The sequence below is a fragment of the Lagenorhynchus albirostris genome, chromosome 10, assembly GCF_949774975.1.
Source record: "Lagenorhynchus albirostris chromosome 10, mLagAlb1.1, whole genome shotgun sequence".
NCBI lineage: Eukaryota > Metazoa > Chordata > Mammalia > Artiodactyla > Delphinidae > Lagenorhynchus > Lagenorhynchus albirostris.
In genome coordinates, this window is record NC_083104.1 from 60,518,659 (window position 1) to 60,532,377 (window position 13,719).

Sequence of the window (13,719 nt, forward strand, 5' to 3'; positions counted from 1 at the left end):
AAATTTGACCCTAAAAAAAAAAACTAGAAAAACCAAGCAGTTAACTTTAATTTCTAACACGTTTTGTGGACAGATTTTACCTCCTGTCTTTTTTAGACATAGCATTTTAATACCTTAATTGTCATCTAAAGTTTAAACTTCAGACTGTCAAAATAATATTTCTTGTTCCTGAACCCTCTTGGGCTTGAAAGTGTTCTTCTCTTATCTCATCTTTGTTATTCTAGGAATTATATTTGGATTAAGAGTGGGTAACATGACAATGTTCTTTAGATGACTTTTAACGTCTTATAAATTCCCGTTACAGATAGCTAAGAACAAGCAGTATGCTATGCACACAGAAGTCACGGCATTAAAGCAAGAAAAGAGCCCAGTCCCCGGTGCTGATGAATGGCTGCTTGAAGGGTGCAGGGCACTGGGTGGACTCAAAAGAGATTTTCTTAAGAAGGGCTCAGAACCAGAGACCTTTCAGAACTTTGGTGGTGATCATGCATGCTCGGTCAGGGATGATGAGTTTCAGTTCCAAGGGCTCCGGCACACTGTGACGGCCAGGCAGTTGGTCGAAGCTAAGCTTCTGGACATGAAAACAGTTGAGCAGCTGCGACTTGGCCTTAAGACCGTTGAAGAAGTCCAGAAAACTCTGAGCAAGTTTTTGACAAAAGCCACCTCCATCGCAGGGCTTTACCTAGAATCCACAACAGAAAAGATTTCATTTTCCTCAGCTGCCAAGAAAATCATCATCGATAAGATGATGACTTTAGCATTTTTAGAAGCTCAGGCGGCCACGGGTTTCATAATTGACCCCCTTTCAGGGAAGACCTATTCTGTTGAGGATGCAATCCTTAAAGGTGTGGTTGACCCCGAATTCAAAATCAGGCTCCTTGAGGCAGAGAAGGCGGCCCTGGGGTATCCATGTTCTTCTAAGACACTGTCAGTGTTCCAAGCCATGGAAAATAGAATGCTTGACAGGCAAAGGGGCAAACATATGTTGGAGGTGCAGATTGCCAGTGGGGGCGTCATCGACCCCGTGAGGGGCATTCGGGTTCCTCCAGAAGTTGCCCTGCAGCAGGGGCTGCTAAATAACGCCATCCTGCAGTTTTTACATGAGCCATCCAGCAACACTAGAGCCTTTCCCAATCCCAATAATAAGCGAACCCTGTATTACTCAGAGTTACTGCGCATGTGTGTCTTTGACGTAGACGGGCAGTGCTTTCTGTTTCCATTTGGGGAGAGGAACATTTCCAATCTCAATGTAGCGAAAACTCACAGGATTGCTGTCGTCGATACTACGACAGGAGCAGAACTGACTGCCTACGAGGCTTTCCAGAGAAACCTGATTGAGAAAAGTACCTACCTTGAGCTGTCAGGGCAGCAGTATCAATGGAAGGAAGCCACGTTTTTTGAGTCCTATGGGCGTCCCTGTCGTGTACTGACCGATACTAAGACAGGATTACAGTTCAGTATCAGCGAGGCCATAGAGCAGGGAACCATTGACAAAGCCTCCATCGAAAAGTATCAGGAAGGCTTCCTCACACTCACAGAACTTGCTGATTCCTTGCTGAGCAGGTTAGTCCCCAAGAAGGACTCGCGCAGTCCAGTGGCAGGGTACTGGCTGACTTCCAGTGGGGAAAGGATCTCTGTGCTAAAGGCCACACGTCGGAATCTGGTTGATCGGATCACCGCCCTCCGATGCCTTGAAGCCCAAGTCAGTACCGGGGGCATCATTGACCCTCTGACCGGCAAGAGGTACCGGGTGGCCGAGGCCTTGCACAGAGGCCTGGTGGACGAGGGGTTTGCGCAGCAGCTGCGGCAGTGTGAGTTAGTCGTCACGGGGATCAGTCACCCTATCAATAACAAAGTGATGTCAGTCGTGGAAGCTGTCAGTGCAAATATCATAAGTAAGGACATGGGAATCCGCTGTCTGGAATTTCAGTACTTGACAGGGGGGCTGATTGAGCCCCAGGCCCAGGCCCGCTTGTCGATTGAAGAAGCCCTCCAAGTAGGGATTATAGATGTCTTCATTGCTACAAAGCTCAAAGATCAAAAGTCCTATGCCAGAAACATCCTCTGTCCTCAAACGAAAAGAAAGTTGACATATAAAGAAGCCTTAGAAAAAGCTGATTTTGATTTCCACACAGGACTTAAACTCCTAGAAGTGTCTGAGCCCTTGATGACAGGGATTTCCAGCCTCTACTATTCTTCACAATAGGACCTGTTTATAGAACCAGAGTCAGGGGTGATGCTGTCTAGTTCCTCTGCTTTGTCCACAGCTTGATGGTATGAGATCCACGGCCTAGTAATTGTGTGACGTGCTTGAAGCACTGTTAATTTCTTGAGGGCTGGAAACACCTGACTGCTCAGAAGAGAGAATACTTTTAATTTAAAAATTTTTTTAATATTTTTAGATAAAGTTTTATTGGAATGCAGACACATTGTTGTGTACATATTGTCTTTGGCTACTTTTGGGTACAAGGATGGAGTTGAGTAGTTCTAACAGTAACCATATGGCTCACAAAGCCTAAAATATTTGCTCTCTGGTCCTTTCCAGAATAAAGTTTGCTGTCTCCTGATCTGGAAGAATTTGCATCACTCCTTTAGACTAAATGTCAGGAGGCTTGGATTTTAGACTCCATTCTGCCCAAGAGAGAATACTTTTAAAATGGAAAATAACAAAAGATTTACTACTCTTCATCATGGTTCCATTTAGCTTTGAGATTCGTTTTTTGACTCCTACCCAAACTAAATAAAAGTATTTTACCTGGAATATGGGATAAGCTTGAGGATCTCCAGCGAGTTTACAGCATCCTTTCTTCAGAACTCTGCATCACTGCCTGGATCCAACCTGGTGTCAGGGTTCCCATTTATTAAATGATTCATTACACTCACTGAAAGAGCACTTTAAAAAGAACCGTGGAATCGCAGAGGAAAATGTAAACTTGTTCTCACATCCGTGAGGCTGTAGTGTTTCAGATTGCCTTGAAAAATGAACATTTTTAGTTTTTCTGTATGTCGTAATCTTCTTTACATATTATATTTTACCACCATCTCCCATTTCTAGTTACGACTTTGTAATTAAAAGCAGCATTATGCATGGGTTATGTGTTGGAGGAGAGGGAAGGTTTTTCTTCGTTCTATGTATTTTTTGTTTTGTGTAGACTTTATTCTTTCAGCTTTCCATTGTCTGTTACTTTTCTGTCATGACAGTTATGATTGTAATGCTAATGCAAAGGCAGCAATTCAGATTTCTTTTAGTGCTTCATGAATAAAGTTGAGTTTTTAAATGTGTCATATTAATAGACTAGCTAGGAGGTTAGGCTGATCATTCAAGACTATTTCTCACAGCTTGCTTTGCTACCATAAACATTTTGGAAGTACATCTGCTACGTGACGTGTTGAATATGGTAAAAAATGAATAAAATATCTCTAACCTGTGTGTGATGAAAAAATATTTTTAAATCCTTGTTTTCTGTGGAGATCACTTTAATGGCTCTGTAATTTACTGGAATATATCTTTTTTTTTTTTAACCACTCACACCTGTCAGAAGTCACTGGAAGAAGAAAAGAAAGAGCATGTTGAAAAAGCCAGAGAATTACAAAAATGGGTATCAAATATCAGCAAGACATTGAAAGACGGAGAGAAGGCTGAAAAGTCTTCCTTCTTTAAGCAAAAGGTACTCACCGAGGTCCTGGTTTAATAATAATGATAATATCAATAATTATAGTGGGGAGAATTTACTGAGTTGATACAGTCCACCTAAAAAAAAAACCCTTTAATTCTTTAGTTTCCCCCACTTCTATATGCAGTTATAATGAGGATCAGAGACGTTAAGTAACTTGCCCAAGGAATCACAGTATGTGGCAGAAGAAGCTGTCTCTGCTTCCAAAACCTGGACTTCATCAATATTAGTCTCACTGTTAGTCAACCAATATGTGGGACTGCTTTTCCTCACAGTGAGATCTGCTTCCTGATCGCTTTGATGAACGTTGCAGGAGAGCAGAGTCACTCTGTTTGGTGCCCTGAGTACATTCATGCACTCTGTGTCATAAAGAGTTGCAAGCTCGTTCTTAGAATAGAAACAAAAAGTTTCAAGAGCAACAAACTGCAGACCAAGATGTTAACATTTGAGGGTCGCATTTAGTTGTGCTTTTCTGGGTCTTTTCTATTTCCGAAAGAAGTGTTCTCCCATCATCCACTGGAAATTCTAGATTCTTTTCCTTCCCTAAATGAAGTCTTTAGTTCTGTAGGCTGTGTTCTGAACCCCACTACTTGACATAAGTTGAGTGGCCACATTTCGTGAGATGTTACTGCTCTGAGGTGTCCTTTGGGCTGTCCCACCTGAAGCTCTTAGGGCACTGAGTTAAGCAGTTTTGCTGCTGCTACTGATAATGCTGGAATTGCTACTATATTTTAAAAAATAAATTTCCACTAAGTAAGCAGTATTTTTCTCGATTATGTTTCCTGCACTGCACTGCTGCTCCTGCCTGACCTGTGGAAACTACAGAGGCAATCATTAGCTTTCCCTTCCAGCTCTGCATCAGTACACACTTGTCATCACTTGAAACAGACATTTTTGACATAATCCAATAACAGAAAGCTTCAGCATCTTGTCTCATTTCGCCTATGGCATGAGGCAGATGAACCTTATTTGAGGTTCCCCCGGGAGAGGTTTATAGACCTGAGTATTTACTTGAATTCTCATTCAGTTGAAATAAAGCCAGCTTAGCTCATAGTCTAGCAAACTACATTTTAATAGAGTGTGGGGGAAATAAGTTGGAAAGGAAAATTACATTTAGTGTTTTAAACCCAAAACCTTCAAAGCAATTTTATGCGAGTATTTAGTTTAAAACATCTTCTTCATTTTCCCCCTGTCAAATAGGAAAAGAGCTAAAATAGGGACACAAACTTAGCAAGGATTTCTTGAGAGAACAAGTTTCTTTTCAGGAACGTGGTTTATAAATGCTTGGTATTTCCTCATTCTGTAGTTCTAAATTCTCCAAAATTTTACCGACCAGTGTTAGTTTTAGACCTAGCAGACATAAAAGTAGACAGATACCTTTGCAATGCAGATCATGGCCCCAGTTATAAATCTTGAATAACACTCGATGGTCTCTCTGTTGAAGGATATTTAAGGTAATTTGATGTCAGTAATAAATGTGTCTTTCAAAAAATCAGTATTGCCTCATGATTACCTATAGCCATGAAAAATAGACTTTAGGCTGACTCTCAGTAGAATACGTCTGGGGAAAATACACCTTTTCATTGTCCCATCATTTCATTTCTGCTCACTTAAAAGAATGGCATTTACTTTCTGATATTACTTTCTGATATTCAGAAATGATACAGAGAGGAATTAGGAGAAAGTAAACAGGTCAATTTTATTTCTCTGTCTGTCACAGGCGACTTTTGCAAGTGAAGTCCTAGTAATAGAAATTATTTAATCTTGACCTGCAAACCTAGAGAGGAATACTTCTAGAGAGGAATTTTTTTCCAAAGGAGCATTGTATCCAGGAGCTTGGGGGAAGGAAGGGAAGGTTTTTGTTCCATGTTCATGTATCTTTTTGAGGACGGCAATGTTCTTCCAGTGCTGAACGTCTGGCCACCTGGGGTATCATTAAGGCATTCTCTATTCGTGGTTGGGCTGGGACAAATGCAAGAACCATATCATGCGGTATTATTATTTCCTCGTGGAAATGATGGCCTTAGGGTTAGAGGGAGGGACTTTCCTTCATCGTGCATTCTCAAAAGCAGTCTTCTTATCCAGGCCTGTGAACCAGTAATAAGTGATGGGTATTTACTCAGATCACCTGAAAATATTCCCATCGTGTGGGTCTTGATGAAAACTTGGAGTTTTTTAAAATGACTGTTGTGTCATCTTTGTGAAGGAAGAGCTTGAGTGTGTTTTCTTTACCTCGCAGATTTCCAGTGAGGAAATATCAGTCAAGAAGGAACAATTATCTGAAGCACTGCAAACTATGCAGCTCTTCCTGGCTAAACACGGAGACAAGTATGTTGGTTTTCATTAGGTCTTTTATTTGAAGTAGGGGAGTGGTCTTCAAAACTCTTAGCAAAGTAGAGGATGGTAAATTGCAATGTAGAGTTTAAAAATGGGACTCAATCACAAATTTACTTAGTAATATAATAACCTAAGACTATAAACTTGGCTATTTAATTGTCGCTTTTCATCACTCTTGGTCTTTACCAAAACCCTGAAATGTACTTATTACCCCCATATATTGCTGATGAGGAAACAGGCTCAGAGAGTTTAGGATCTGTAGCTAGTGAGTAAAGATGCCAAGCCAAATCTTGATTCTGAGTAGTACTTACTCTCCAAGACCTACCTTTTGGAAAATGTGTGTAAATACGTTCTTCATTTTCTTAGCTGAGAACTGTGGCAACTTAATTTCTTGTGGTTTGGTCCTACTTTTTGCAACAAGGCACTTCATATATTTCAGCTAATGCCTCAGACAGGGAAGGAATCTACCCTTTTCTTAAATATTGTTTGTCTATCATCTTTAGAATTACTCTAGAATGATTTTATATTGTACCTTAGGTTAAATTTATAAGGAAATTGGGTTAATTTCCTTATAAATTTCCTCTTTATTCATCCTTCTGCTTGAACAAGTTTCATCTTGAGTCGTGGTACCTTACTTGTCCCTTTTCCATGTTGGAACTAACAATGGGATCTTTCCCTCTGTCAGACAACAGCAGTTGTTATTTTAGAAATTTGTATATGCTAGAGAGGTGCTGATATATTAGTTTACACTCTTTTCCTTTAGTCCTTTTCCAGGCAAGAGAAGGATTCCTGGATGTTTTTAGGGTCATAAGGGCCATCCTTAATTTTCATATACAACCATTCTAAGACCTGAGTAATCTGTATATGAGATTATATTATATTTTATGACCCTATGTTAATTTAGGAAAGTATTCTTTGCAAAATCATCGAGGCTAGTGTGTCATCTTTATCACTTGAAGACTTATATTCGTCTTTTCGTACTTTCTGGTTATTTTAGAATGACAGACGAAGAAAGAAATGAATTGGAAAAACAAGTGAAAACTCTCCAAGAAAGTTATAATTTACTCTTTAGTGAATCTCTGAAACAACTACAACAATCACAAACCTTAGGAGATATAAAGGTAGAGGAGAAGGTAATGTTATTTATTTAGAACATGAGGCTGTTTTAAGACTTTTAGTTTAACTGCATGATTGTAGAAATATATGTCAATGACAAAGAAATGACCTTGAGTTGTGTACATGGAAGAAACATGGGTGGGGTTTATTTAAGTACTAGGAGATTTCAGTGTTGTTCATTAAATGCAGTCTTACACTTGCTGTCATCAATTTCTGTGACATCTTAATCTCTGCCTTGCATGGTAAAAGGAAGGAATCATTCATTTTTCTAACTCTTCTCTGTCAAAGCCATTCCTCTACTGTTATATAGATATATGTTATATAGATATGATAGATATTCTACTATATAAATATGATGGTATAAAATAGTCTGTGAGTCACCTCTAAACGTGACATTGGAGTATTAGGGGATTTGTCTGATTTTCAGAGATATCCATGAGATTTCTTTGAGAAATACTGGGCCATATGTTTTAGCGAGGATGCTCTAGCATCTTCTTAAAATATAACAGAAATAGCTTAAAATTTGGCCTATCCTTAAACTTTTAAAACTTGACAACACATATTCAACACAAAATCCAGTGTTCAAAAAGTTATCTTTATACTCAATTCCCTCACTCCCTGGAGTACTTTACATACTATTTGTCGTATTTTGAGGGTATGTAACGATTTTCCTGGCTCATGGGTTTTGACTATCTGTGAAGAAGTCTGTATGCTGTAAACATCAATAGCATGGGGTTTGAAACTCTCTCTTGTGTCAGGAGACTAATCTCACCCGATTGCAGAGAGCATGGTTTGCCTCCTAGGTGTGTGTCCTGTTTCCTCACCCTCATCATTTCCTGTGTCCTCACTAACCTTCTTAATGTACACGATATGAAGTTTTCAGTTCACAGATGCATGTCGTTTTCAAAGCTTTATCACATCCTGTGCTCTCGAATAGATCACTGACATAGATCACTTGTGCATTTGAGCTGCTTAACACTCACAGCCTTGCCACGTCTTGGTAAGTAGAGGATTTTTATGTCGAAGTGTCTTTTTTTATAAGAAAATGCAAACTAAGTTTCATGACGCTCTGCCCACCCTCATGTCACTGACTGAGACTTCATGCTTTCCTTTCAGCTGGATAAAGTCATCGCAGGCACCATTGATCAGGGCACGGGAGAAGTCCTTTCTGTCTTTCAGGCCGTGTTAAGAGGCCTCATTGATTATGACACGGGGATCCGATTGCTTGAGACCCAGCTCATGATTTCTGGGCTTGTTTCACCAGAATTAAGAACATGCTTTGACCTCAAAGATGCCCAAAATCATGGCCTTATTGATGAGCAAGTTCTTAGCCAACTCCGAGAACTCAGTGAAACGAAGGAGATTATTTCTGCTGTGTCGTCCACCACAGTTCCAGTGCTGGATGCTCTGGCTGAAGGTGTGATCTCAGAACCCATGGCCATCAGAGTTCTTGAGATCCTGCTTTCCACGGGCTCTCTCGTTATTCCGGCCACAGGAGAACAGCTGACGCTGCAGAAGGCTTTCCAGCAGCACCTGGTTTCCTCTGCCTTATTTTCTAAAATCCTGGAACGGCAGAATCTGTGTAAAGATCTTATCGACCCCTCCACCTCTGAGAAGGTGTCTTTAATAGATATCATGCAAAGAAGTATTTTACAGGAAAACACAGGGGTGCGGCTTCTGCCTGTGAGGCCACAAGAAGGAGGCAGGATAACGTTAAAATGTGGGAGAAACTTAAGCATTTTAAGGGCAGCTCATGAAGGCCTCATAGACCGTGAGACCATGTTCAGGTTACTGGGTGCGCAGCTGCTTTCAGGAGGTCTGATCCATTCCAAGTCTGGTCAGAGAATGACTGTAGAAGAAGCCGTGGCAGAGGGGGTGATGGACAGAGACACTGCCAACAGTATCCTCACCTACCAGGTGGAAACAGGCGGAATCATCCAATGCAACCCCGCCAAGCGTTTAACTGTCGATGAGGCAGTCCAATGTGATCTGATAACGTCCAGCAGTGCCCTTCTGGTCCTCGAGGCTCAGCGAGGCTACGTGGGCCTCATCTGGCCTCACTCTGGGGAGATATTCCCTACATCTTCTTCGCTGCAGCAGGAGTTGATTACCAATGAATTGGCGTCTAAGATCCTGAACGGCAGGCAGAAAATCGCTGCTCTTTACATTCCAGAAACATCTCAAGTCATTGGTTTGGACGTTGCCACGCAACTCGGAATCATAGATAATCACACAGCATCGATTTTAAAAAGTATAACGCTGCCCGATAAAATGCCAGATTTGGGAGATTTCGAAGCTTGTGAAAATTCCAGAAGATGGCTCTCTTTTTGTAAATTCCAGCCATCCATGGTCCATGATTACAGGCAAGAAGAAGATGTTTTTGATGGAGAAGAGCCAGTGGTGACTCAGAGCTCAGAACAAACTAAAAAATTATTCCTGTCTTATTTGATGATAAATAGCTATATGGATGCAAACACAGGGCAGAGGCTTTTGCTGTACGATGGAGGCTTGAATGACGCTGTTCAGATGCTCCTGGAAGGCTGTGGTGCAGAAATTGATGAGAACACGCCTGTAAAAGAATGTCTTGATGTCATAAGACTCCCTGGCGTATTTCTGAATAATGCTGCAAGTAAAGAAACGAGTGAAAGTACAGCTACACCAGGTAGTTTTGATAAATGTCATTGCAGAGAACCTAAACGTAAAGGAACCTCTGAAAACGCCATAGATGAAGAGTTTCAGGAACTGGGAACTAACGTTACCAGGAGTGAATTTCGCCAGTCGGAAAACGTGGCAGATATACTGGCAACTGATTATAAAGTTAAGGATTCATCCAGCCTGTGTGTTCCTAGTTTGATATCACATTTAACAGAGCCTGGACTTGCTGAAGTTAGCCTGCTCAGACAAGACTCTGAAAACAGACTTGAAAACGGTGAAAATCAAAGCCAAACAGAAACAAAGGAATATGCAGATGAATGTAGTCATTCTAAAAACCTTCAAAACTTTGCAAGTGATTTGATAAGTCCTATAGTAAAATCAAAAACTAGTAGAATCTGTGATTTGAATGAAACGGTGAATGAAGATAATATTAGCAGGGATTCAAGTCTCTTGGACTATTCCCCCAGGCTGAGTGCCTTGTTAAGTCATGATAAACTGAGGACCAGTCAGGGAAGTTTTCATGATGTACACACTGCAGAGAACAATGGAAATAAATGTGAAGCCTTTACATTGCCATTCAGTGACCAAACCATGTTATCGGGTCAAAGAATAAGAGAAAAATTTCAAGACCAGTTTCTGGGAATTGCAGCTATCAACATCAGTTTACAGGGAGAAAACACTGTACAAAAATCTTTCGGTATTGGTTATAGTAATCCTCAGGTACAAGATCAGAATGATGAAAAAATGCTTGCTGCTTCTCATCAGGAACCCGAAGACGAGCAAAGTGAGTCCACGGTGGAAGGGTCCTCCTGTGCCCTGCCCCTGAGGGGTGGTAGTCATCACATCAACATGGCTCACATTCATACCCCATCATTTGAAGGGGCTGTCAGCGCCAGTGCTGGTGACTATGAAACATCACTGCTGGGTGATCAGCAGAGCGACACAGAAACAGATACAGACAGCGATGCTGACTTTTATGACACGCCCTTGTTTGAAGATGATGACCATGATTCCCTGCCTCTGGAAGGTGATGACCATGGTTGTCTGCAGCCCAAGGACTATGACACGCTGCCAGAGGAAGATGACTGGGCCGCTCCTCCTGGAGAGGCTTTTTATGATGTTTCTAAAGAGGATGAACATTCTTTGGGGACCCAAGGGGGACTGGTTGATAGCTTAGGTGTGAGGGGAGAAGCACAGTCTCTGCAGGATTTTCTCATAGTTGCTGAGAAAGCAGAATTCGATTCTGGTGAAAGAATCCATTTAAATTCACTTGCCTCCTATGAGGTGAATGGACGGTTGATGGAAATCGTATCAGAACAGGACAGCACAGATGACCTTGAAGGTGATGAGTCTGACTCATTGACTGACCATGAAATTGTAGGAAGAAAAGAGAGCTTCAGGACTCCATTAAATTCTGAGGATGCTGGCTGTTGGAGAGGGAGAGAAGAGTACGTAACTGGGCAAGAATTTAAATCTGATCCCGATCGTTTAGATTCTGTGCAAAATGAAGAAAGTTATGGGGACTCAGAGTGTGACAGTAATGATCAGGACGACGATGATGACGATGGTGGTGGTGATGCCAAAGAAGAAGGAGCAGGAGGTGAGGATGGAAAGCCCGTGTGCCAGGACGAGACTGAGGGTGTGGATGTCCCCATGTGTGTCACCACTGCACCCAAACCGGGAAACAGCCATGCAAGTCAAAGTAGCAATAAAACGATTCTCCCGGATCAAAAGCACCATCATAGTTCTTTGGAAAAACAGCAAAGTGTAAATGTTTTGCAGCCAGAATCAAGTAGTAAAAGTAGCTTGGTTCCTGAAAGAAATAACCTTCCAGAATGTGCAACTGAGGTTGTTCGAAAAAGCAAAGATCTGTTGAATCATGAGATGGTCCTTAAGGATAAATTGCTGTCTGTCATGAAAGACACTGAATCGGAAAACGCTTTAAGCCCTGTTGGTGTTTTACATAATACTAGTGTCGGTTCAACTTCTGAACTAGCGGATGATCTAAAGAACACAGGGGTTAAGTTGATTCAAGGGCCAGAATCTATGGACTCTGTGAAAGGTGGAAATCCATATTATGAGAATGTGACACTTCAGGGTGACTCATCTTCTGATAAAGACATTTGTTCTGAGCCCAGTTTAATAGTAAAACCTGTGGAGGAAAGCCATTTGTCATACAGAGTCTCTGTAACTGACCAAGATCCTCAAGGCAATGGAAAAGATCTAATTAAAAGGAGAGCTGACAAAAACAATATACTAATAGAAGATGAAACATTGGTTCATAAAATGTGTGCAGGTAAAGGAGAAGTGCTTATAGAAGGTCCTGTAGAAGATAATAAATGTCTCAGACTTTTGCCCAGTAAAAGTACAAGGGAGAGTCTTGATTTAGTTAATAGTCCATTTCCGTTCCCACACATCACACACAGTGAAGGACATAATCAGGAAGGAAGCCTTAAAAAAGCAACAGTAGCCCTTAAAGATGAACCAAAGAATCTGCCAACAATAGTTAGCAAAAGTCCCGTTCAATTTGAGAATCATGAAGAAATTTTCGATTCCTCAGTTTCCCAAGTGATCACTGATGACATGACTTCAGACATGACCTTGTCTGAAAGGAATACAAGGATTGAGAAAGATTCAACCACCGATGGACCTGAAAAAGAGCTTGATCTGTTTACTTATTTAAAACACTGTGCTAAAAATGTGAAAGCAAAAGACATACTGAAACCAAATGAAGATACCCCAAGCTGTATTCTAGTAGCTTCCCCTCCCAGGAATGAGCACATGCAATTAGGAGTTAATAATGTGAAAGAAAAGGCAGCTCTTGCCCAAGAAGACTTACCTCCAAAGGAGATGGTCCAACAGAAGGATCTTCCTACTAAAGAAAGTGTCTCAGAAGGAGGATCAGAAATTCCTGAGTTCACACCAGAAAGAGATGAAAGCACACCTTCAGTCTTCCCTCTTATAGATGCCGAGGGCCTTGGGAAACATACAGATTTTGTGCAGTCAGAACCCTGTGCAGATGGAACAAGAAATAACTCCAGTAACACTTTAAACACTGACTGCTCATCCTTAGAAATTAACAGTGAGAAAGGAGTAATTGAGCAACAGGCACGAAAAGAACCAGCCTCATCTCCAGGAGTCCAGGAAAACGAGGTTCAGATTCCTGAGTTATCTCAGGTCTCCATTGAAGATGTCGAGGACATCTTAAAAGGTAGATTGAAAGAAGGTCATACGAATCCTCAAGAGCTTGGAGAACCTTCAGCCTGTGCAGATACTAACATTTCAATTCAAAACTTAATTAAAAGAGTTAGCTCATCATCATTGGTAAGTGAAGCATCTGGTGTGTCTGGCGACTCTAAAACCAGTGACTATGGTATTTCCCCCATGAATAACTCGCCAGAACTAAAAGCAGAGGGCAGAGAGGATCCGCTCTGTACTGCAAACCTCAAGTCTGAGCTGCTTCTCGATATACTTAAGCAAAATCAGTATAGCCAGAAAATTACGGGAGCATTTGAATTGATGAAAGAATTAACTCAAATGGAGTGTGATCTAGAGAAAAGAGGTAGGACATCTGAAGTTCTTCCTCTGCAACTTGAAAATGTTTTCTGCAAGCTGCTTGCTGATGGATATTCAGAGAAAGGAGGACAGGGTGGAGAATTGAATCAAAAATCATCTACAGCTTCTGAGATGATGGATGAAAAGCCACACATTCTTGATGATCTTAACAGCAAGAGAGAAAAACCCCATTCCCTTAATTTACAAAATATGAAAGAAAATGGACCAGAAAACTCTCCTGTCTGTGCATCAGCATTGCCAAGAGGCAGGAGGCTGGAGGAGCTATGCGCTGAATCCCCAAACCGTTTGGAATGTATTTCAGGGTCAAAAGACATGGCTTCTGGAGACAGCTTGATGGAACAAGTAAGTATACTTTACATTT

At 41.2% G+C, this 13,719-nt stretch overlaps 1 protein-coding gene across 7 annotated transcripts in view; it reads left to right on the forward strand.

Annotated features, from left to right (window-relative positions):
- DST (dystonin) overlaps window positions 1–13,719 on the forward strand; it is a 500,594-nt gene that overhangs the window by 345,857 nt on the left and 141,018 nt on the right. For 4 of the 7 annotated variants that reach the window (XM_060162518.1, XM_060162520.1, XM_060162519.1 and 1 more), the window contains 3 exons: window positions 3,540–3,668; window positions 5,914–6,002; window positions 7,009–7,144. In XM_060162518.1, the coding sequence (XP_060018501.1) occupies window positions 3,540–3,668; window positions 5,914–6,002; window positions 7,009–7,144 (354 nt within the window). The other 3 variants (XM_060162516.1, XM_060162517.1, XM_060162515.1) reach the window with 2 other exon arrangements.